General features: G+C 40.7%; 1 protein-coding gene across 1 annotated transcript in view; it reads right to left on the reverse strand.

Moving 5' to 3' along the window:
• Window positions 1-3,227: 3,227 nt before the first annotated feature.
• Window positions 3,228-26,353, reverse strand: part of LOC103187128 — a 102,979-nt gene continuing 79,853 nt past the window's right edge. The window contains exon 4 of the mRNA XM_007906496.2: window positions 3,228-5,008. Coding sequence (XP_007904687.2) covers window positions 4,946-5,008 — 63 coding nt within the window. The 3' untranslated portion in view covers window positions 3,228-4,945. The remainder of the gene's footprint in view (window positions 5,009-26,353) is intronic.

Below are 26,353 nucleotides of genomic sequence, written 5' to 3' on the forward strand. Positions count from 1 at the left end.
TGAGAGCTGTGGTATGCCTCATGGTCAAAAGGTTCCATCTGGGCTTGAACCACAGCAGTAAGCATTTGTCAGTATTTTAAACCCTCCTAAAACTGTTTACTTAATTGAGAACATTCTGGCTGAACACTGTTTCTCTGCTGTTAAATTCAGATGGAATCCATTGGAGATGAATGTTGTCGACATGCAAACGCCCTTATATTTTATTCATTTAAAATCTGCAATAATGTCACCCACATACTCAAAAGTTTGAATGTCAATGACCAAGGAATGCATTTTGCATTAAGGTAGCTCAAGACAGAAATTAAAGTCGCTGCTAATGTATCAGTTTTTCATGCCAAAATGTTCAAATCTTTGGAGACATAGGTTAATGGAATTTGATGGCAGCGGCGTTCCAAGAATTCAAGTACACAGTGATTCAGATACACAGAAGGCATTACTGGTTATTGCATTGCGCTGAATTGGTTGGGAACAGTGGTGGCTGGTGACCTTATTGACAGGTGAGGCACACCTCCTTAGGCAATCTATGAGTTTGCCTACCCAAGATATATTGTTACCGTGGCGACATACCATCCTTTCGTGAATGCAGAATGGTTTGGCCTCTCTCCCAATGGCTTGTACTCTCATGCCATTCCCATTCGCTTGCTGGCTTTGCTCCCTCAGGGTTTCACCCATTTCACTCAGTTCCCATTCACTGGTCTCCCAAGTGCTCTGCTGGGATGCTACCCTGCATCAGGGGCGCTATATAAATGCAAGTTGTTGTTGTTGCTCACCTCAAGACATGGAAATTCCAGATGAAGCACCTGACAAGTCGCCACTAGTTGGGAGACTATTAGTATTAACATTTCATATCTTGTGTGGGTTCAGTGATAGCCCCTTACTAGGAAATCAGCCTTGATACATAGGTTCTTCCTGGGCTGAATTGGTTCCAAAGAGATATGCCACACAGGTCAATGCTAAATCCAAGGCACTCTTTGCGGTTGACTAATCTATTTGGTTCACAAAAAAGACACAGTCAATCCACTTATAGTATATTCTGTGAAGCACTTTGTAATGTCTCAAAGACATGAGAAGATGTTATAACAAATGCAAGGATTATGATTATTATTATTATCATTCTGAGCCTTGGAGCTGTAGACATTAAAGGTATTAAGGAGTATGGTGAAAAGACAAGGCATTGGTACAATACAATACAATACATAATGCAATACAATACAAAATTACATTTGTCAAGCACCTTTCACATCGGCAGGACGTCCCAAGGCGCTGAACAGTCAGGGATTAGGACTGGTATTAAAAGATCTATCAAGATCTAATAAACTGGTTGAAAAGACAATTCTGTAGCAGTTTTCCTATGAAACGCTGCAGGCCAAAGTCCTAATGTGTACAGTGGTTCATATGCACACACTAATACCCCACAAAAGGCCAAGAGGTGCATGACGAATTTTATGGGGCTATTGCTGACTAGGAACAAGCAGAAACTCCCTTCTCTTTCTGAAAAGTGCCATGGAATGTTTAACATCTCTCCTGAACAGGCAGATGGGATCTCGGTTAATGTCTCATCCAAAAAACAGATAATTGTTCCCAGCTACAAACAGGAAGGGATGTTTAAATTATAGCATCTCCATCTGTCCCACGAGAATTAATTGTAACTTTCACATCGGGAGAACATCTCAAAGCACTTCAAATCAGGAATTGTAATAAACCAACAACAACTACTTGCATTAATATAGCGCACTTCACATGGGGGTAGCATTTCTGAGCGCTTCACAGTGGCGAAGTCTGACAACGAGCCAGGGGACAAACTAGGGTGAGAGGGGGGGGGGATAATAATAATAATCCTGACATTTGATATAACCCCTTACAACAACAACAAATTACACTTGTTTAGCGCCCTTCAAGTCAGAAAAACATCCCAGGCCGCAAGACAATCAGGGGTTTTGGACCCAAACTGGGAGTTGGGGTCAGAAGGGGAGGAGGGCAGGGGGTGTGGGGGTGGTAGGGTGGCTGAAGGCATGGTCAAAGAGGAAGGTCTTTAGATGGGAGTTGAAGGAGGAAAGAGATGGGATGAGGTGGACTGATTGCGGGATAGAGTTCCAGAGTGTGGGGGCAGAGATGCTGAATGCCGAACCACCAATCTTGGGGCGGGTAGTGCGGGGTGTCTGAAGCAGATCCGCCAAGCAGATGGATCGGACAGGCTGATATGGGGTTAGAAGTTCGGAGAGGTAGGGGGGAGCCTTGAAGGTAAGAACGAGGGTTTTGTACTCGAATTGATGACACATCTCAAAGCATTTCACAGAATATATTGCAAAGTGGATTAAATGTGTATTTTGTAGGTGAAATGTGGCAGCATTATAGATTTTTTTCATTCTCAAAAATAATTTATCATATGTCAAGGAGAATACTGCACCTTAATTAATTACCACTCTTTGCAGCTTTCCTCCCTGGTCCGGGCACTGCAAAGTGACACTGTCATAGATTTGGCATTTAATACAAATAGAGTTCTGTGTTACAATACAATAGACAAATTCTATAGCCATTTCCAATAATTGTAACCCCTGCCTAGTCAGAGATTCTCTGAAATGCAAATATGAACATTATATTGGAATGTGTGGGTTCAAATCCGACCTTGACTGATGCAGTACAATTTGCTTCCTTAGCTGTTAGTGTCCTATGTGAAATTATGATCCTAGGGTGGGTATTAAAGGATGAAATCAAATTGGCCTAAACCTTGTGATCTTTTGAATTTGGGAAATATAGCAATCTCATTTGGAGTTGTACAGGCTCCTTCTTCCCTCTCACCCCCGACAAACTTTACATTTGGTGAAAACTATTATTATATTCATTGGTTTCATGCACTCACCAATCAGTCTGGCTCAGTCTGTAGCACTCTCACCTCTGAGTTAGAATATTATGGGTTCAACCGCCACATCAAGACTTTGAGCTCTCAGCCTCATCTAACACGCCAATACATTTCTGTGGGTGTACTGCACAGTCACAGGTGGCATCCTTCATTAAACCAAGGTTCTGGATGCCTGTTCAGGTGAATGTTAAAAATTCTATAGCATTATTTGAAAAGTAAAGGGAGTTCCTCCTGGTATCCTGGTCAACAATCCCCAAGATGAAATCAAGCAGTCACTTCATGGCTGTTTGTGGGACATTGCTATGCATAAATTGAATGCAACCTTATCTACAAATTCACACTTCATGGTAAAATGAAGTGCCTTGAAATATTTGGACAATGTCATAAGGTCCTGTATCGAATACAAGTTTTTTTTTATTATTCACAGAGTGCTCCTGAGACAGTTTAAATGTCGTATAACTAGTGCATTAGAAATAGTCTCCAACATTATGTATGATATTTGATATTATAATTATGCTACCATCCCCCTATTAGTTCTTCTGAACCTATCGCATTTATGAGGATGATGGTATCAATAGAACATCTGATTTCGACTCAACCGTATCACAGAGATAATTTCTAATTTAGGGCAATTTTTTAATGTATTCATGCACAGGCAAATTAATTTTAATGCCGATTAAAATGCAAACTCATTTCAGTGCACGCTGCGATAATTTGCAGCAATTTACATTATGTAAACAGTTGTCATCAGAACCTTCCTAATTGCAGCAGTGTAAAAACATGAATTTACACCACAGCTCCAGTAAAACGATCAATGAGAGAGAGAGAGAGAGAGAGAGAAATGCAGTGTTAAAGTGAGAGGAATCAGCCTGTTGAGTCATGCCAGTACTGGAGTCTGGACCAATTTATAGACTGGAGTGTCATTAACAACACTGGCAATACAATCTTATACAGTTACAACAAATGCTGGAGAAGGAGGCGATATCTGAAGAGGGAATGCAAACCGCTCGAATGTGGACAGATCGAGGTTTATTCAGACTTTTTGTCCACTTCACACTGCTTTGCATTTGAATGAGCCTATTTCCATTTGTTAAAATGGACAAAATATGGCATTGAATGCACACAACCTCATTTCTGTCTCTCGCCTGTGTAGGTGGCTGGCAGACAGCCAATAGAGTTCTTTTTTTATTCTGAAACCCATTGAGAGGCTAAAGGCCATAGCTCAAGACACCACCAACATTGAAAAGGCTTGTTTTTATTGTATCTTTTTGTGTGTGACTGTTTTTGAAAGGGGATTATTGAGTACACACACTAGTGTTCACTGGTAGTTTGATGCTGGTACTTGAGTTAGTGATATGTGTCTGGCCCCAGCCATTCCAGCCAATGCTGACTGTTTAATCCGAGGAAGGGGAGGTTAGCTCCCAGACTGGCAGACTGCCACTCTCTCCAGATCGCACAGACCTTACCCAGAGAGACAGTCAGTGTTTTATGCATTGAGTCTCCTCTCTTACATACTTGCCGTGTCCAACCACCAGAGAAAACATTGATGTGATATGGTCAACTCAAGACCAGATGTGTTATTGTTGCCAACATACTCATAAATACATTGAATATAATAAATCCTCATGCATCAACCCACTATTGTGATAAAGTCCGAGAGGGCAAGTTATCACACCAATCTTTACTTATCAAATAAACATTAGTTATTATTATTGTTAATTATCAATTGGCCTTGAGCGCATTTATAACTAATGTAAAGGTTATCACCGATGATGGTGATAATTAAGACATTAACAGATGAGAAATATAATGTGTGACAACATTGAATCTGTTGTAAAATGTTGCACTTTCTAAAACTGGCAATGGAACTGAACCATAGAAACACAGAAATGCACAAAACAATAGTCGGCTGTTCAGACCATTTTTTCATGTTGGTGTTATATCAAATGCTCCACTGAGAAGCCATCATCTGAAACCCAATTCCCTGCTCTTCCATGTACCCTCTAATACCCTTCCTTGGCAGGTGTTTGTCTGATTATCTTTCAAATGTTCCAAGTGATGGCTCCAATAAGCACCTCCAGCAAATCATTCCAAACCCTGACAAACTTCTGGGAGAACATGTTCTTCTGAACTTCTCCTTTTCCTCTCCTAGAAAATAAGAAAGTCTATAACAATTAAGTGGTAATATGCTTCATGTGTTTTCATTAACAAAGGGAACCAATGATGTGGTTATGGAGTGAGTAAGTGACTAATGCATAGGTCAGTTGGTAGCACTCTTGCCTCTGAATCAGAAGGTTATGCATTCAAGCCCCACGTCAGGACTTTATCTCACATATTCTGAGCTGACACTCCAGAACAGTGCTGGAGGTTTGTTGCAATGTCGGAGGTGTCATCCTTTGGATGAGAGGTTAAATTGATGCCCCATCTGCCTGTTCAAGTGGACGCTAAAGATTCCATGGCACTACTTGAAAAGAGAAGGGAGTTTCACTGGGTGTCCTGGCCAACAATCTCCCAAATAAAATTATTCATTTATCCCGTGGCTGTATCCCATGTATGACATTGCTGTGCACAAATAGCTGCCACGTTCACCCACAAAATACATGAAAGTCATACCACTTTACAGAATATCTTTTGAAGTTGCTTTGAACTGTTTCGACCATGTAATAAAGTGCTATATCAAAATGCAGGGATTACTATTATTATTATAGAGTCAAGAGGAGAGAATCAGAATTGCCTAAAGAAGCACAAACAAAGCATAATGAGCAACGGGGGTGGCAAGAACTTCCTTATATCGTCATAAATGGATATTGAGCCAGTTTATAGAGAAAGACAGAAAGAGTTAAGGTGAGAGACTGTCAGAGAGAGAGAGAGAAAGAGAAAGAGAGAAGAAAGAGATTAAACAATGAAGGAAAGAGTTTGAGAATGTGAGAGAGAGAGAGAGAAAAGGGCTGGAACAATGTGATGTCATGGCAGCCATAGACATTATCCTCTGTTTAGGGTAATTTTAATATGCTGTAATATAATTCTAAAATGATATGAAATGGGATTGTTTGACTGCTCTGTAATTACCTTATCAGACATTTTGCTCCCAAAATAACTGTGTAACGGGCTTTTAGTTGACATCAACTTATATTTGAAACAGTACAGTAACATCTACTTTTTTGCTATGTTGGTAGCATTTATTGATGACTGAGAGGAACCTCTTTAAATAGCTTGACAATGAAAACAATACATTTCAAAGCACTGAAGGTATTGATAAGATGCATTTGTCTCTGAATGGCAGAATGTCAAAATCGCAATGAGCATGCTTATGAGCACAAGCCGGTCAAGTCAGCCCTTGAACCAGAACTTTTGTGAAGGGAGATTAGCTCATTCCCTTCCGCCCAATAATACAAGCCCCATAATAATAATAATCCTTCCATTTGATATAGTGCCTTATCAGGTCGTTGAAATGGCTCAAAGCGCTTCACAGAATATGCTTTAATGTGAATTGACTGTATATTTTGTGGGCAAAAGAAGCTGATCTCCTGAGTAAATGCCCTATCTCAGTCTCAACTGTAGGAAGGTGAGGAAAAACTTCAGTAACTTGAAGTGAAGTGTTAAGGTGTACAGGATTAACAATGGTGAAAGAAAATCATAGTATTATTATATTATTAAAGTTGTCGTAAATGCGAGGAAGCTGTACTGACAGAGAAAATTGAGCAATAATTCATTGTACAAAGTAATTATAGTTTTAAAAAAGCAATGTTAAGCAATGTAAATTTAACAAGTGTTTGTGGGCAAATTAATATACATCATGAGTGATTTTTCATGGGTCAACTAATCTTGTCTCAGTCTTCACTGCATTGTTCAAAGCGTAGCTCATATTCAACAGCAGACCCACAAGGATTTGGGAGGTTGGCATCCAGAACTGAGATAAGAGGCAACAGCAAAACAAATCTCCATGAGATAACCCTGGGAATGTTGCTAACATCGTTGCAATGTAGTCACTTATTTAATCTATGACTACCAGGCTTCTGTGCATTTCAAGCCCTGCACATTCCTCCATTCACGTTCAGGACTCGCACATGAATAATGGTCACTTTGATAGGTACCAGAGGCCATGGAATCTCACCCCAAGAGAAAGAAAAACAAGATTCAAAAACGACTTCAGAGAGGAGCTGGGGAGGGGCAAAAATTGGTGGAAAGAAAGTAATGTAGGACTACAATTTGTCACTCATATTTGGGTATAAATTCAGATAAGAAAACCCAACAAACATAAAATAATATTGTTTTTAACGTACTCAATAATTTTTTGTTAAAACGAATACTAAGGACAAAATTGCACCAAGCAGCATGACTGGCTGCTTAATGCCGTCTCACAAAGTCAATTTCAACCAACAAAGAGAGTCACAGGGAAGCAATTCGTTTAACTTGAACTTCAGACTCGATGGAAATCAGCAGCTTGTGGTCCCATTATACAGATTATCTAATTACGAGAATTGTTTCATAGAGAGACTGGAATGAATTTTACAAACAAGACGCTTCCTTTACTACAGTAGCTTCTCTTTCTTGGTGAAGCCGTGAGGGAGATTGTTTCATTTTCTCCAGTAAAGATCTCAAAATCTGGCCACACTTTTCTCAAGGATCAGAGATCTGTATTTGCAGTGTTCCTCTGCTGAACATTCTGAAATTGTTATCTGAAAGAGTATAGTCTGAGATGGCTCTGTTCAAGCAGCTGCTACAATGCTCCATTCAACGTTTTCTGTGTTGCTCTTTAATGTTAATAATTTCACTGGCAATTTTCTTTACTGTGAGATAAGGTTGAATCAATTAATTAATAAATACATTCATTCATTAATTCATTGCTGTGCGCAATTGGCTGCCACGTTTCGCCAATCCACTTTCCAATCCACACAGCCAAACTCTCTTCTCTTTGCGAATAGTGCCATGGGATCTTTAACATCCACCTGAACAGGTAGCTGGGAGCTTGGTTTAACGTCTTATCCAAACAACGGCACCTCCGACAATGCAGCACCTCCCCAGCACTGCATTGGCATGTCAGCTTAGACAATGTGTTTCCAATTCCCAACGTGGGGCTCAAACCCATAACCTTCTGACTCAGAGGAAAGAGAGTGCTACCATTGCACCACCCAAACTAGATAAGATCCTCATATGTATGCCACCTACATATGGAATTTTTGTGTGTCTGGAATGGAATAAACACTCTCTCCCTGAAGGGACCCATCCTGTTTACCTAATTCCAGAGGTGCAAGTCTACATTTCCCTTTTTCATTGAGCACTTTTTCAACCACATTGATTTTAATAACAAGGTTCATAATGACCAAAGTGGATTTTAAAATTGAATTTATAGTTGAAACTGCTGTCCGGGGCATATTTTTAGAGAGTTGTGGTAAAAACTAGAAAGAATGTGTTTTCAGATACAGCCTTACAGCTCTCATTGCTATGGTGGCGAGACGGCTAGCCATGTTAGTCAGTCGCATCTAGGTAGTGGCCTGGAAGAAGGTGTGGGATGTTGTTAACGTGGTGGATTCAAGAAGATACCCTGGAATAATATAAGAAGATCATTGATGTAAATGTCTATTTGATAAGCCAAATGTCTGATACGTACAGGAACCATGAAGACCCTCAACGAAACTACTAAAAGAGACACTTATGCATGCATTTTGGTTGGCTGGTATGGATTGTGTATTCTCTATCCGCAGGGACTCACCCTGCTTACGTAGTTCTGGAGAGTTTAGGCTCAGCTTGGCAAGAGTCTCCAGAACGTGGATTGCTGGAGTTTAACCAGCTATAGCTGTCCAGTTTACCATTGTAAGCAATAAAATAAGAGCACCAGAGGAAGTGCTAAACCCCTCCAATATCTATTCAAATCATTTAATCACAGCAAAACGGAATGCAAACACAGTAGTTTTTTTTGACAGAACATTAATCGTAAAACATTTTTAAAAGTTATGTAGCATCCAAGTAAGCTTCTGCAACCATGCCCCATCTGTTAATTACACATGGTGCAAGCAAAAGCGATGTCATGTGCCAATGTTTCAGTTAAACAAATTGCAATGCACTTTCATCCTGTTGGCATGCAGTAATTACATCCATGTATACCGGGTGGTTTTGGAGAGAATGAATGGTACTATTGCACCACATGGAGTTTTATTGTCAGATTTCAAGAGCAAATCAGTCTTTTTTATTGGTGTTATTAAGAACAGTTTTCACATGGGTCTCAGCACAGCAAAAATCCAAAAAGACCATATAAAAGATTGGATTTCTACCCAAGTCAAAAACTTTTTTTGATCTGGCTGAAGAGGAGGCATCTGGTGTTGCAGTATGTTACCATGCTGTTCCTTCACCATTGGGATTTAGATTTGAATCTAGCCAATACCGAAGAGCTAACGATTTCTTGTCTGCTGATTGTTCTAGGAGAAATGTATTTGGACATTTCAGCACAGTGAACGTGGCCCACAAACCAAAATCTTTCCCTTTTTGGCATTAAATTGCTAATCTCACTCAGAGAAGCCACAAGGATGGAAATGCTCCATCAGTGCAACAGGGAATGTTTCACTGATATTGGCATTGACACACACTCCTTCCTGGGTCATCAAACATTCCATACTTGATGCTTAAGCTCTGGGAACGAAAGAGAGATTGGGTTCCAAGAACACAGTTGAAACATCACCAAAAATTAAGTCAACAAATTCAATATATTTGATTCTTATGGCTTTCTTCACAAATGAATTGGGGATGTTCTGTATTTCCTCAGTCTCTGCTTTGATGCTTTATCTGTTCTGTTTTTAGCTAACTCTCTGAGACATACCCCTCATGAAGGGCGCTATACAATTGTGAGGTGATGTTGTTGTTGTCAGCTAATCCTACTCACAGCAACAGTGAGAGCACAAACAATGGGCTCAGTATCTGGGATAAAGAAGCAACATTAGGCATAGTTACCACTTCCAAATCATCCCGCTGGAAAGGACAGATCTGTGGACAACGGATGCCTGAAATTCCTGCTGGTTTTCCATGGTTCTTGAAGTTGGTTATAAATATCCACTCTCTAGGCTAATGCATTAAGAATAGTTACTTGAATTAGGTACTATATGTGGAATAAATATAGGAGGCACAGATGATTATAGTTTACATTTACATGTAAATGGTGCCTTTAATGTTTATATAAATAGCAAATATTAGGAAACACAACCATTGAAATAGTCTTTAAGCATTTTGAAATGTCCTCCTGTCGTGAAAGGTGCTATATATGTGTTATTTGTATTGTAAAAGGTAAAGGGTATTCTGTGAAAGATTAAATCAAAGGGCCGACAGATCTTCTTCATTTGTTCTTCAACCAATCTTGGGATTTTGTAATGTATTCATTTCCAGCTATGTCTAATTAATGAAATTATGTTGATATTCGGGCACCGGCCATGATAAGTAACTCCTAACACTTCAGTATTAGCTTATTTGCGATATATGAGAGTTTTGCTTCTCACACAATTAGTTTGAGTAGCAAATCTCCACCTCCTCTAAACTGTGTTCACCTGTATCCAAGAACAGGGCCATCCCCTATACCATTGATTATAATTAGTTGCAGAGCTTTACATTGTGATGGGAGGTGAAGAGGAAACCGAGACTGCCAATAAGGTAGAAATGAGGATTCTCTCAATTCTAATTCCAAACCACCTTGTGATCTTGTGACAGCACATCCAGCATCGCAACACTCCCCCAGCATTGCACTTGGAGTGTTAGCCTAGACTATGAGCTCAAAGTCATGATGTGGAGCTTGTAACTCAAAAGGCAACAGCCAGGCTGAAATCATAATAATGTGCAGGCAATTCTCTCAATTCTGATGCAACAAATTCATATGCAGCAACTATAAAAATATCATCTGGATCAGCCTGAGATTTATGGTGTACATCTGGAAAAACAAGTTTACATGTTTACATGCCCACAAATATACGGTCAATTAACTTTACAGTATATTCTGTGAATCGCTTTGAGATGTCTAGAAGACGTGAAAAGCGCTATATCAAATCCAAGGATTATTATTATATTATTATGTATGTCCCCTACTCGTGGAAGTTTTATAATAAAGAATAATAATCCTTGATATAGTGCCTTGTCACATTGTTGAGACGTCTCAAAGCGCTTCACAGGATACACTGTAAAGTGTATATTTTGTGGGCAAAATGCGGCAGCCAGTTGTGCACAGCAGTGTCCCACCAACAGTCGTGGATTGATTGACCAATTTTTTACTCCTGGAAAACAATTCATTTGTTTGAAATGGTGTGCACACTGTCTCCTTGGAGGGACACACCCAACTTACCCAATTCCGGAGAGTATTTAGAAATCGACTGGTGAGAGCCAAGGCTTGGGAATCCCAGAGTATGTACTGGGGCACTGCTAGAGTTTAACCAGCTAAAACTGCTTACTTGCCATTGAGATCTTGCCTGGCAAGCTAGGACAACTCTACGCGCTAGGACTTTGGCTTGCGGCATGAACAATTGCTAAGTGGGTAAAAACAAGATGAAGGCAGGGAAACAACCAGTCTGAAATTTCTGTAGTCCTACAAGTGGGAGACTGCAGATGCTGACTGTCATTTGGATGTGAATTATGGTCGCAGAAACATAGAAATGTTCGGCACTGAAGGGGGGCATTCAGCCCGTTGTTGTCTGCCAATCACATAGTCAACAATTGTAACAATCTGGTCTGCGTACAACAGGGAGCCTGGGATCCACTGAGTAACATGATGGAAAGGCTCCCACGGCATTATGTACATTTGGTGGAACTGCTGCAAGACATTTGATCTGCCTAGAAGCACCAAAGCAAATCATTGTGTCTGTCAAGTCTCTCCAGATGTGCTTCCAGAAATGCCTGGTCTTCCCTGTCCCCTTTGCAAATAGAAGAGCCCTCACAAGTGCCCATGAGTCAAATCAGACTTGAGGCAGTAATGGCAAGCTGCCAGGAACACCTTCAGAAGAAAGGAAAAGTGGAGAACACAAAGAAAGATCAGCCACTGGGAAAGCCATTCTGTTCTTATGTGAAGAAAATCCAAGAAACATCCATTTTTTCTCAACATATAAAATCTCTTTAAAAATTGGAAATACTTTAGTCATGTGGATTCAATAAACAGACAGCCAAGTACATTAATATAGCTGAAGTATAGAGCAAAATGAATGTGCAATTCAGACATATTCTGGATAATGTTTCATCCTCCTACACGCGTTCCTTGTCCAATCTCTGGATCTCATCACAGAGACAAAATGCTGTCCTAGTTCCCTGTTGTTCAAAGTTCCACCAAATCTATGTATATTTTTCACACTTTAGCTTCCTGCTTCCAGTACCTTTATTGGATGGCGCTAGTGACTCTTACATGCATAAAGTCCAAATCATAAATATACGTATAAATGAATGAATCAATGCAAAAACATTTTGAGCACAGCTTGAAAACATGCACATGATATTATCTGCAAATAATGATTGCTCACTAAGTAAAATCCAGCCTTTACAAGCAGGAATTAAGAGAGAGGTTTGTTGCTCATTTGTGTCCCAAGACGGTATATCATTGATTAATTGAAATACTTGATAGCTTTTCCTCCTCTGTAATGAACTGATGGATCATTCCTCAAACTAGAAATGTTCTTATTTTCTTAAAAACCCTGAGAATTGCAGGCAGCATCTCCAATATCAGTTGAATTCAGTGCAAATAGAATTGATGTTCTTTCCTCCAATTGTCCCTGTCCAGAGAGACCTCTCTCTTTGGCCCTTCGCCTGATGGCATCCGGGATTTCTTGCTTGTGCTGTGTGAGACGTTGCATCGATCTTTTATTTCCACAATTTCCTTGTAGGTCTAGAATCCAACCTTAGAGACTTGCGTGTGGTTTTCTGCGTTTAGATTATTTTTATTATGTTTAGTATTTTCTTAATGATAAAGTGCATTGTTCGCCTTCCTTCGCAATTTCACAGCGTATTTGAATATGCATGTGCATTCTGACTGAGCAGAAGCAAAGATGCATGCATCACTGTAACATTGCAGCATGTGTTCCCTTTTGACCCAGGGCACAAGTCCAACACAGTCAGCTCCGAAGCAGATTTAGCACTGACGCCACACTATAATAAAGTCGGACCCTAGTTCTGTGAAAAGATTACTTCCGCAGGATTTGTTTCATTTTAGAAAGATTCTGTGACAATAAGAAAGCCGCAGGAGCCTGCAGTTTGTGAAGCGATACCTCAATATAGTGAACACAAACCACTTAAAAAAGCAAGAAGGGCGGTGACAGGAAATGTAACGTTAAATTTGGCCTGCTAAACTAAATTCTACTGGCGCCTTTAATGGATGATTCTAAATAAAATAAAGTAAATCAGTGTCCAACTCGGGTGCAGTGGGAATCTTTGTGGTAAAATAATAACTAGCAAGGAAGCATTTGAATTTTGAAAATGTAATCGGAGATGTAAAGAAAATCCAAGTCATCATCATTTTTCTTCAATAAAGAAATGCCTGTAATACACGGAATTCCTGAATCTTAATCATAATTATGTAATTCAGTGGAGCCCGCAACTATTTGCGGATCATTTTGTCGTGTTACGCTCAATCATTTGCGAACTTCATGTAACGCCCAATGTTTTAATTAAATAATTTTTTTAAAAAAATATTAAGCAGAAAATTGAACACAGAATCTGGTGTTTTGATTAACAAAAATAAAATCCAAGCAAGTCAAACTTACTCCTGAATATAATATTACAAAACAGGACTGTTGCGGCACAGTTACAATCTAACATGCTGTAAATGCACGGATGTATACATTTTATGGGCTTTTTTGTCTCAACTGCCCTCAACCCCTGTTGCCCGTCCTTAACAGATGGTGCAGGCCAGCAGCCCCCTCAGTGTCTCACCAAAAAGAAAGAGATCCGAGGGCCCGCGTGTGTTTGACAGTTGAAACAGATGATGCAGTACGCCACCTATGTAAACAGAAATAGTGCTGGGACTGATATAGCACAGAGATATGACCCTGACCATAGAGCCAGCCAGTCTAGACTCCAGATGTGATCATAGTGTTACCAGGACATTTCAAATCCAACTGGTAAATATTTCTAACAGTCGACAGTGGTTTGGTCAGAAGAAATGGGACAGAAGACAAAGGGAATGTTCTAAACACATTGCAGAGTGTTATGAGCAGCTTCCAAAAATACGCTGCGTCTACACTGATGAAAATAGCCGATATGTTTTAAAATAATATCCAGAGTCCCAACTGCTGTGAGTTGGAAAGCTTCCACAGAAAACCCAAGGCACTTTGGGGCTCACCAATAAATTACTTTTGAATAGAAACCAACCTGTACAATTAGTAAATTAAATGTGTTTCACTCGTAGATTTACTCGAGTGGCTTTCAAGAGAAAGTCAGAATCACTTGAGTTTTTACAAGAGGAGAAAAGCATTACTAAACCCATAGACAGCCCAGAAATACGTATGGAACCATTTATGGTGCAGTTCCTAAACTAACCCTTTTAGGGCTGAAATTCTGTGGCACTTTGCAGAATGTAAACCTGGTTTTAATGACGTTAGATAAGATGTCCTGCCGAGATATCCCTGTCTATTTCTCGTTGTTTCTGAGTGTGTTAATGTGTGTTCACACTTATGACCAGAGGGACAACAACAATAACAACTTGCATTTGTATAGTGCCTTTCACTAAGGATAGTATCTCAGAAAACTCAGATGGGGGAAAAAGCAACTCAAAAGTTCGGGTTCCCCCAAATTTCTAAAAGTTAAGACAAAAACAAAGATCTGCGGTTTCAAATGGAAGTGGCCCTGCAATACCCAAAGCTGCTGCTTCTGTGGAATTTAACTCATTTTGAACCTCAATCAAATGTATTCAGACCATGGTAACACATTTATTTAGGTGCAGTTTTCTCCAACTAACCAATAGTGACTTTGTTTCCTGCCTGCTGGATGCCCCGTGATCTCAAGGGAAGGTCCACACAGGTCAATGAGACATAGGAACATAGGAACAGGAGTAGGCCATTCAGCCCCTTGAGCCTGTTCCACCATTCTATTAGATCATGGCTGATCTGTACCTCAACTCCAATTACCCGCCTTTGCCTCAAATCCCTTGATAGCCTTACCTAACAGAAATCTATCCACCTCAGTCTTGAAAATTTGAACAGATCCAGCATCTACAGCCTTTTGGGGGGAGAGAGTTCCAGTTTTCCACAACTCATTGGGTGAAAAACTGCCTCCTGATTTCACTCCTGAATGGCCTAGCTCTAATTTTAAGACAATGCATTCTTCTTCTGGATTCTCCCACCAGAGGAAATAGTATTTATCTGTAGACAAGCAACCACATGGCAGGCCTGTGCAATAGTTAGAGTTTGGCCAGAATGAAACGTCGGGCAATTATGCTGAAGGCAGCACGTCCACCTGTTAACCTTGTCACCTTATAGGGGTACTGAGAGGGAACAAGTAAAGGCTTCTGAAGGCAGCAGCATTGTCTCGTTTTGGCTTATAGCACTGTTACTCACAGTAGTGCTGCTGTAACATAAATATGTCATAACACTGCAATTAAACCAATACCATCCACATTTAGGCAAGTCCGATTTGGATTGAACAGTTAAGAAATAAACTAATGGTGCACAAGGCTAAAATAGAAGTAGCCTCTTTAACAACTGGATGCTGTTCCCCACCCACATCAAGAATGAAGCAGACACTCACAAAGGCAGCTCCAAAATGGATGCTATAGACAAATATATATACAATAAATACTCCCCCCAATTTGCAAATGTAATACATCAGACGAGGATGAATTAACCCAGAAAGATTCTTCAGGACATCAAGAGCAAATTAATAATCATCCTAGCATATTGTTGCCTAGAATATCAAAACGTCCCAAAGTGCATTTCACTAAGTACTGTTAATTGTAGTGACTGTAGACTTGTCAGTAAAAGTGGCAGGCAGTTTACCCACAGTAATGTCTCACAAACAACCAGCCGGTGAACGACCAATTTTTCTGTAGATACTGTATTCCCTTTTCCTTTCAGCCAGTGCCATGGGTTCTTTAACATCCAATTTAACAGGCATAAAGTCAGTTTAACATTTTATCATCACCTCCCACCTCCCCATACACACGTAAACCCCATTCCACAGCATCTGTCCCTGCTGTAGTTGTAGTGTCAGCAAAGTCCTTCCCTACCCACACACAGATCAGCACCCATGGGCCCCGGCCAGCTCTTGTAAAATATTAATCCCGACTCAGGCTGGGGCCAGCAGGACTCGCGCTGCTCCTGCTGGGGCTCCCTGGCTCTAGACCAACAAGAAGTAGACCTTGTGATGAAATCTCTAGCTGTTTGTGGGACATTGTTGTGCACAACTGGGCTACATTCACCTACAAATACGTTAATTCCACTTCATAGTAAATCATATGAAGCACTTTGTGATGTCCTCCCAACAGGAAAAGAGCCATACCGCATACAAGGATCATCATCATTACTCTTATTATAAATATTAAAGCAGTAAATAGAAACCGATATATTAAACAGAAATGCAGAGGCTCATCGCTTTGGCTGCAGCTCAAGTCTTGCCGCTAATGGCAAATAGTTGTCATTCCCCAGTGTGATTATTTTGCCTTTCGACCTGAAAACGAATTAATTTTCATTTCTCTTCTGCCCCTGTCCCCCCGTCCTCCCGAGAACTGAGACTAGGATACAAGAGATGGAAGTGACGTGGGTCTGCAGAGGGGTATGAGCAGCAGCACAACAGACTTGTTTAATCCCACCCCAATTGCTAAATTAGAATCTTGCTCTACTGACAATCCAAGCCATGCTGACAGCGGAAAACAGTATTTTTGAAAAGAAAACTGTGCAAAAATGTTGGCTGATTTGAACCATTTTAATGGGTGTGGTGCTGTGGAGGGGAGGGGAGAAGGTGCAGGCAAGAATGTCCCAACAACATAGTCATCCTGTCTGCACAGGTTCAGGACACAGTTTAAAGTGGTTAAACTTGCAATTGTAAATCAGAATAGTAGTATTATTCCTCTCCCGCCCCGGGAATCCAAGCCATAATTACTCCATTAGCATGGAAATCAGATGGATCAGGAAGTCAGAACAACACGAATGATAAAAACAAGTCTAGACGTGAAAACGTTGATGCAGTGGAGCAGTGAGATGTGGGTTTTCAGCCGCATGCTGCACACTGGCTAATTTTAGTCAGGCTGACGGGAGGCTGCTGTACAGAGGTTAGGGACTTATCCATTGGGGGAGACAAACAAGATGAGGATGGAGAGTGTGGTCCAGGTCTGTTCTCACACGTCCCTCAACAACTGTAGTTTCAGAGCGGGGCAGGCAGAAAGCCTGGACACATTACCTGGTCACCCTCTCAGCTGAGAATGGTATCTCAGATGGAAAGGTCTAAGCAAAAGTAAAGGGAAAATAATTTTTGAGGGTGGCAAAATAAATCTCTGTCTGTCAGGATCGGTATCAGGGCTTGGAAAATTAACAGGAGCGCATGAAAATAATTCACTGAAATTCTATCCCCTCTCCAGCCTGGGAATTTAAACAACAACAACAATAATAACTTGTTTTATATAGCGGCCCTCATCCAAAGTAGCGTCCCAGAGCGCTTGAGTGGCAGTACAACATCGAGCCGGTGGGAGGTGGGCAGGTGACTATAGGAACGATCGAAGATGAATATCTTCAGATGAGACCTGAACAACAACAACAACAACAAGATTCCATTTATAAAGCGCCTTTCACGTCAGGAGGACGTCCCAAGGCGCTGAAGATGAGGAAGGAAGGGGCAAGGGACAAGGCAGCAGTACATATACACAATGTAGGGCACAGCCTGGGGATTCTTGGATGCTGGAGTCCATCCCAACCTCCTGGATGTGTTATGGATTAATTTCACCAGTAACCATAAAGTCACTGCTTAGTGTGAAACCAAGTCATGCTGACCTGGGAAAGATCCAGGTAAGATCCTTGGTCTGTGCTGAGTTTGTTAACCTACAAAATTCATTCTTGAGCCTGAAAGCTAACTGGTTCTCAGTCAATTCCCTTTGATACCTTATATTAAACCACAGACCAGGCTGCTCTTTTTTCTCAGGGGGCACCAGCCTGCTTCATGTCCTCCAGCCTATCCACTCACTTTCAGAAGGCGGATCTCCTCCCACACTAAACTTTGTGAGCTGATCACCCCCATCTTTGCCTTGCTTCACTGGCTCCTGATCCCCCAGAGAATTGAGTTCAAGATCCTTGTCCTCACGATCTTGCTCCTCCCAACCTCTGCGAGCTTTGAAAACTTCACCAGCATGTCCAGTCCCTTTGCTCTGCAGGTACTGGCCTGTTCCACATCCCCCGCTCTGCCTGCCCAACAATCATCAGTTGGGTCTTCAGCCTTTCTACACCACCCTCTGGAACCCCTTGCCTCCTTCAAGGACCGTCTCAAGACCTTCCTTTGCGATCATGCCTTCAGTCATCTTACCTCCAGCCCTTTCCCTTGCCCTACACCCCTCTCTGATCCCGACCCACAGCTCAGTTACAAACCTTTCATTGTCTCGCACCTTGGCCATCCTCCCGACATGAAAGTTATATAAATGCAATTTGTTGTTGTTTTCAGCCAGTCTGGCCCCGCAGTCTGGAATTCCAACCAGGAGTCCAACCCCTTCAACTTGCTCCCTGGCTCACTTCATTTAAGATCCGTCTGAAAACACACATCTTTGACCGTGCTTCCAGTCATCTCTCCTCTCCCCATCTCTACCTCGGCTCCCACCACCCAGCTCAGGTACACATCCCGCAGTGTCAAGCGCTTTGATACGCCCTCTCGATATTAAAGGCATTATCATAATTTCTTTAAGACTTATTAAACATTGTCATGGTGTCACGACTTTTTAGTCACCCTATATAAATGTAAATCGTATTGTATTGAAAATAAATCAATGTACCACAACGATTTACATTCCTATAGCCTCCTTCCTGCAGGGTAGCATCTCAGAGAGCTTGTAGTTGGAGGATTCTTAAAGATTCAAAGTTGAACATAATCTACTCCTCAGCAGTTAGTTGGGTGTTTTTCCAATCTTTTCGACAAGTCATTTATGATGCATCAGAGAGACCTGATGCATGGTCNAAAAAATTAAGATTGTGTAGAATTTAGGAAAATTCTGACATTCAATCTTAATTTGGAAACTGTTTTTCTTTCAGTTTTATTTTGCAAAGGTTTCAATAAAGGCATTTTGGGTTTCCTGCAGGACTCTTAAAGGGGATTACGCACACATTCCCAAAGCTTCAACACAGGCATAAATTTTCCGGGCCTCATTTCTGCAACCTCGAAGAGACGTTCGTATATAAAATAAGCTTTTTTTTTATTGCTTCTCGTTATGAACCTCTCACTGTAAACATCTGTGTAACAACCTCAGTAAATTTTCCATACGTTAAAAAAAATGTTTTTTTTTAATGGTTTTAATGACAAACTTTAATTCCCGCGCCTTTTTTTTGTTGCTTTTTACTGGTCCTACTGGAGGCATTTGGCATTGCCGCAGTCTGGCATTAAAGAACAGTATTGCAAAATGTGTGCGTATTTTTCTCTCAAGTTACAACTTGATTTGATGGGTTTAACAATATGAAGCTGTACTCAATTACATTAAAAAACAAGGAATTCTGCCATTTCAGAAAATTGTACATAAATCCAACAGCGCAAAAGCATTGTGAAGCTGCAGCAATAGAAACCTACTGTTAGTTAAGCCTTTGGAAACCACCCCAAGATATTAAAGGTTGCTTCTTTTGAAGGGCATTCACTGTCCNTTTTTTCTATTCAAAAATCACGCTGGAGGTTGTAGCTTAACGGTTAGAGTACTCAGCTCACAAGCGAGAGGACCCAGGTTCGATTCCTGGGCAGGGAGAAAAGTTAGGAACGTTTCCTTACTCCACACGCCTCTGTTTACCTAGCAGTAAGAAGCACCCGATTGATGGATTGGTTTTCTGAGGATAATAATCCCTTAAACAAAAATTTAGTCATTCAATCCACGACTGTTTGTGGGACACTGCTGTGCGCAATTGTCTGCCGCGTTCCACCCACAAAATATACAGTCAATTCACTTTACAGTATATTCTGTGAAGCGCTTTGAGACGTCTCGAAGATGTGATAAGGCACTATGTCAAATGCAAGGATTATTATATATCATTATTATAATTAAAGGAATTATTTATAGACGCGCTACAAAGAGTTGGTTAGTGACAAGCCAGCATTTGTTCCCGCCTTGATTTTGGTGCAGGTCGTTCCTTTTGAAGTGGCATCGTGACAGGCAGGAGCAAGTGGGTCTGTCGGTGGGGTCAGCGAGGCTGAGAAAAAGCTGTGGGTGGGAAGGTAGGGACCGCTTGTCACAGAGCAGAATGTTTGGATAAGGCCTGCGAGCGTGTGGAGGAATCAGCGTGAAGGAACACACCTGGAGGAAAAAACAGCTAATCCAACCACAGTTCCATAAGACTGGCTCCACAAAGTCTAGCCAACATCTGGAATGGATATCATGAGACACTGAGCAGCCCTGACTGCCTCACTATCCCTACCTTTGTACTTTCATTTAAAATGTAAAAGCAAACAGACATCAAGGATATATTTATGCTCAACTGTCTTCAAGTAGCATTTCTGCCTCCACCAGCTACACTTGAAAAGTTTTATGTTATTCAGAGATCATTACTGATAACAGAATGCATTCTGCAATCTTCCCTTTGGCCCCTTTTTGTCTGTCATGATTTAATGTCATTTGTGCGGAATTTGACAAAAAAAAAGACATTAAGGTTGCTTGGAATACCAAAACGGTTACCAGTGTATTGAGGTCCATTTTTTTTCCTTCTGCATCTATTAATTCTATGTCAGGTCGATTTGCAATGCTGTGCTGATCCTGATTAACTGAAGATTTAACCCAGTCTGCGCCAAGTTGCTGACGCGCTTTTAAGATTGTGTCCCTATAAGGCAACAAGAGCACTTCAGCTCCGATCAAGTGAAGATTTTCAGTTTATTGGATATGGAGAGAGCTTTATTTTAATGGGTGGAGGAGGGGGAGGGGTTGGGGACTGGGATAGAGTCACGTAAGTGTAGTTTTAAAGGAAATATCTTTGGGGGGAGGTTTGGATACTCTCCGCACATTCAGATATCAATGAACAAAGATATTTTTTAGTTGGAATAAAAATAAAAAATGCTTCCAGATTGGACTCCTATCAGAACCACAAGTTCAAAGAGCACCAATTGGCTTGGCCTGTCTTTCAAGCAATGAGTCAAGGGATGCTGATGCTGTTAACAAGATGAATAAAGTCACCTGAGCCCCAGGTTCTTGTCACATCCTCTGTCGCAGGTAACAGCTCCTGTCTCACATCACAGCCTCAGTCCCAGATCTGGCCCACATCACAGCAAGGTTTAAGCTATCCTGCTCTATACGAATGCAAATCCTTGCTGTTCGTGTTTTGTATGAAAAGTTAAATCGACCTCACTGTAAGCCGCAGTGTGACTATCCCCTGAGGTCATATCCTCTGGAGTTAGTTGCAGTTTCAGTTGTAATGACATTCCACAAGTATTCAGTATGCACAGTCAACGAGGCCATCTTTACAAAGTAACCCTTTTTTGCTCCAGACAGTATATTGGCTGAAGTAGGCTAAGATCTGTTCTGCTCTGTAAATTTAGCTAATTTATCCCCATGCTCTTCAATAGATTATAGTTTTAACAGATTTTAATGTGGATAATTTAATTTTACATTTAAAACAGAACATTTATCATTTAAACTTGCCTTGTGATTTTTTTTCTTAAGTGCAAAGCAGCCAATAAAGTGGTGAATGGAATAATTTAGTGCTAAGTCCACAGCAACCAAGTTGCAACTTTGAGTGAACAACAACAACAAAATTACATTTGTATAGCTCCTTTTACATCGGGTGGATGTCCCAAGGCGCTGGACAATCAGTGTTTTGGACTCGATTGGGGAAGATTTAGAGCAGGAGGGGAAGGAGGGTGACCGAAAGCACGGTCGAAGAGGAGGGTCTTGAGATGGGTCTTGAAGCAGGCAAGGGAGGGAACAGAGCTTAAAGCTCTCCTGGCCAACAATCCCATAGATAAAACTGGTCACTCACTTAATGGCTGATTGTGTGACATTGAAGTGGGTAAATTGTCTGCTGCGTTTGCCTACAAAATACACAGTCACTACACTTTACAATAAATTCTGTAAAGTGCTTTGAGATATCTCAATGACATGATACACATGCGCAAAGCAAGAAGTGATGTCGGCAATGACCTGTTACCCTGAAATTGTCCATTTTAATGTTAGAGCGGTGAACATCTCCCGCTCACAGGATTGAGTCAGTTTGCTGTGCGTGTGAGAAGTGAAACCGGCTATCAAGCTTCATTGTCACACAGGTTGGGATTCAATGGATCCCAAAGGCTGTGTTAGACTGAGGCTCAACGGTATGATTCCAGCACTCCCACAACCAGCATTGAAAAAGGCCTTTCAGGCCATTGTGCCTGTGCTGATGTTTGCTCCCTTCCCTCCCCTCCTACCATTCAGCTTTGACTCCCAGCCAGCTCTGTGGGGCACTTTGAGCCGTTTGCTGATGTGAAAGGCCCCATATAAATGTAAAATTATTGTTACTGTCGTTGTTGCAGGGGGAGCAGAGACAGAGCTTCAATCCTTAGAAGACATCGTGCAACTAAGTAACAATCCGAGAGTATCAGCTTTCAATAAAATTCTGACATGAAATACAGTACGTCAGTTTATAATAACCATTTGATGCGATAATTATCACAAGGACAGAATTTGCAGTTGCTGTGGTGTTCTCTACTGGAGACAGTTTTCACCACAAGGCACTTTTTCTGCCAGCGCACACAACAGGTAAGGAAGGAAGGCTACTGGTTTCCTGAGGAGCTCTAATCTGCCCCAGTAAGCGAGTACTGGCACTTTTGATGCAGGCGATGATTAATGCGTCATGTTACAACGTACGTACTTTCCATTGAAGCTCAATAAAGCACTGTTCGGAACTCACAACTGAACATAGGAATGCTGCTCGCAGGTTAAACACCCACATTAGAAACACAGGGTGCTCTCATGAGCACAGAGGTTACATTTAGACTTTTGTTATAACTGAAGTTCTATTTCATAAGACAATCCCCCCCACCCGCGAGCAACTGCAAAGTAAAAAACAGTGAAGCTTTTAATTAAAGCACAGAAAGGACTCCAGGCTGATAAATCTGTCGACATTGTAAGGTCACACTCTGAGGCATTAACTGTACTCCTTTGCATTCTTGCTGATAAGTTCTCCAGTATCCCTTTGTCCTTTTGCAGTGTGGGAGAACCATCCACTTTATACATTTCAGCAGCTCAAAGCATTATCACAAAACAGAGCAGGTCAAACAAGAGAGAGAGAGAGAAAAAAAACTGTTGCTTTGAAAAGTTGCTTCCTTTGGATTGCTGCTGAAAGAAAAATAGTCATGGTGTTATTTGTGGAATAATTAGTCACTCAATCCCCGATTGTTTGTGGGATATTGTTGTGCGCAATTGACTGCTGCGTTTCACCCACAAAATACACAGTTAATTCACTTTACAGTATATTCTGTGAATCTTTAAGACGTCTCAACAACGTGATAAGACACTATATCAAATGCAAGGATTATTATTAAACTTTGTAACAGGTAGCACTTGAAGTTGGTCAGAGTCTGACACAGACCATCTCACCTCAGCAACATGTATGATATACAAATGATATATGCACCCAATTACTAACTCCTTCCAAGCATGCCTCTAGAAATAAACAGCTTCACCTGTTATAGTTTATTTTATATGTTGAAATGTGTCGAAATGCTTCACATATAATTATTGTCAAATGTAGTGACTGTTTAACAAGAAAAAAAGTGATATCAATTTGCATCAGTGTGTCCCATTGCAGTGAATGACTAATAAAATAAGGTGCAATTATAATAAAGTACTGGAAGAAAAGTACACAGAAAGAAAATAAATATAAGGGAACGTTATATATCTCAACAGCTTGGAAAACACCCTTTTGTATATGTCAGTAATTTGGATAACTAATTGCCTGCCCATTTATTGTAATTCCAATACTTTACTATTCTGATGTTTTTAACTCTTTTTCTCACAGTCTGACTACAAGTGAAAGGTTGGATACCGGCAGGACTCTTTGCTCTCAGTAGCTAATCAAGATCTTGAGAGGCTTGGTAAAGAAGCCCTTTCAACCCATTTAATATCATCCTTCCAGTACAGAACACCTACCCTACTCTTCTACTGCATCAGAGCATAACACAAGAACATGAGAAATGCTCGACAAAAAAAGTTCAAGGTCCATCTAGTTCGCCGTCCACCTTCCTGGCAGTCGCATGCACATATGTCCCAAACTACCTTTGTACTAGATCCCATAATGTTATTTCCTAAAAGAAAACTATCTAATTTGCGTTTGAAAGAATCAACACTTCCTGCTTCAACTGTCTCCCTAGGGAGTCTGTTCCACAGGTTCACTATTCTCTCACTGAAATAGTGTTTGCGTAGATTCATTCTGAATTTACCCCCCCTTGAATCACAGGCCATGTCCTTTGATTTTACTATTCTGGACAAGTTGAAACAGCCTGTCATGATCCATATTGCCTTGCCCCTTTAGAATATTAAAGACAGCAATCATGTCGCCTCTCAATCTTCTCTTAATGAGATGATTCTTAATTGAATCCAGCATCCTGGCATCGACCACCCTTTTCCGGTAACCTGTTCCTGCTGTTCTCTAACCCTCTGTTTAAACTGTGCAATAACATAAAAAAGGTCAAAAGCAGATACAGAAAAACTTCCATAAATATGATCTGTATAAATTGCCTGAGTCATACATCTGCCCAATTCACATTCAAGAGTTTATATTCTATGTAAGTTTGCATAAGTTATGTTAAATGTATGGTCCCAACTGATATAATTTATGCAAGGTTAACTGTATTTTAAAAGGTGCAAAGAAAAAAAACTAATGAGGAATATGATCCTAGAAGGGTCAAATTAAAAAAACTCAATTAAAAAGTATATTGGAGGAAATAGGGGAAAATAACAACAGAAAAGTAGATACAGACATCAGCAAGTGGGATCAACTGAATTTATTCAGCTATATACTTGAGCATCAGATGGGATGCTAAAAGCAGAGAAGTCATTAAAGGACAGGCCAGGAAGGGAGATTCTAAAAACTTCAATAGGTTGCAGAATCTATAAATTATTTAAACAAGGAATTAGATAAATCCTTAAAAACAAATGATATTAAAAGGATACTAGGAGCGATCAGGGGAGTTGGATTAGATTGCATGACTCAAGTGAAGGAAAACACCAGAGCAAATTTTGATGAATCAAGTGGTCTGTTTCTGTGCTGTACCATTTGACTTCAATCAATGAGAGCAGTAATAAAGAGTGTAGGTTTAAATTCAAAATCTTCAAATAGGACAAGAAGAATAGGAAAAAAAAGGAACATAAAAATCCCATATAGTGGTGGACATTTGGATAGATTAACATGGTTGATACTTGAATTGTTAATTAACGGCCAGTTAATTTCACCCACAAAATACACAATCAATTCACTTTACAGTATATTCTGTGAAGTGGTTTGAGACATCTCAATGGTGTGATAAGGTGTTATATCAAATACAAGGATTATTATTATTATTAATAACTTGTTTCCAAGTTGTTACAGGTTCCCATTAGATACACATGGAATTTGTTTTTCAAGCAGTTGACTGGCAAAGGAGCTAATAATAATAAATGGAAAGATTATTAATAATAATTAACTACTTTGCCAGTCAACTTTCAAAAACAATTTGCATGCGAACTGTATTTGATGAGAACCAGTAACATACCTGGGCTTGACCAAGGAGTAACCATCTATGATGGGTTATTCCAGATTTCGCAAGTGGTTTATCCCAGAAACCACCAAACACATACACTACAACAAAAATATTCAGTTCCATTTTACCTGCCCTCTGTAGACCCGCACCTCCTGCATTTATACCCAGTCTCTCATTTAAAGCTTCCTCCCTGTAACCCAACCCAATGCTGCTTAAATAGCTCTGGGTTGGACCTGAATTGGCAGTTGCCTTTCTCATGGGTGAATAATTAGGCCCTTGTTCCGAAGAGTTTTCTTAAAAGAAAACGTACTGATTTATCAACCTCAGTAGGCTGTGTTCCCCTGGAGGGTGGGTGGGTTCCTTCCCCCAGGGACCCACCAGTCATGCTCACTCCGTCACAGAGCCCAACTGGTGGGGTTCCAATGTTAGGAATGGGTCCACACTGAGGAAAAGCAGAAAATGTTTCTTCACACGGCAGGTGAAAGTTAATCTTGTAGGAGTCCTGTAGCTCAATAGTTTGAGCACTCGCCTCGCAAGCGAGAGATCTGGGTTCGATTCCCAGCAGGGTGAAATGTTGGGCAAGTTTCCATTCTCCACACACCTCTGTTTACCTAGCAGTAAGTAGGAACTCGGTTGTTAGTTGATTGGCAGATCGCTTTTCCGGTGGCAATA

Source organism: Callorhinchus milii, unplaced genomic scaffold, assembly GCF_018977255.1.
Source record: "Callorhinchus milii isolate IMCB2004 unplaced genomic scaffold, IMCB_Cmil_1.0 Scaffold3, whole genome shotgun sequence".
NCBI classification, from domain to species: Eukaryota; Metazoa; Chordata; class Chondrichthyes; order Chimaeriformes; family Callorhinchidae; genus Callorhinchus; species Callorhinchus milii.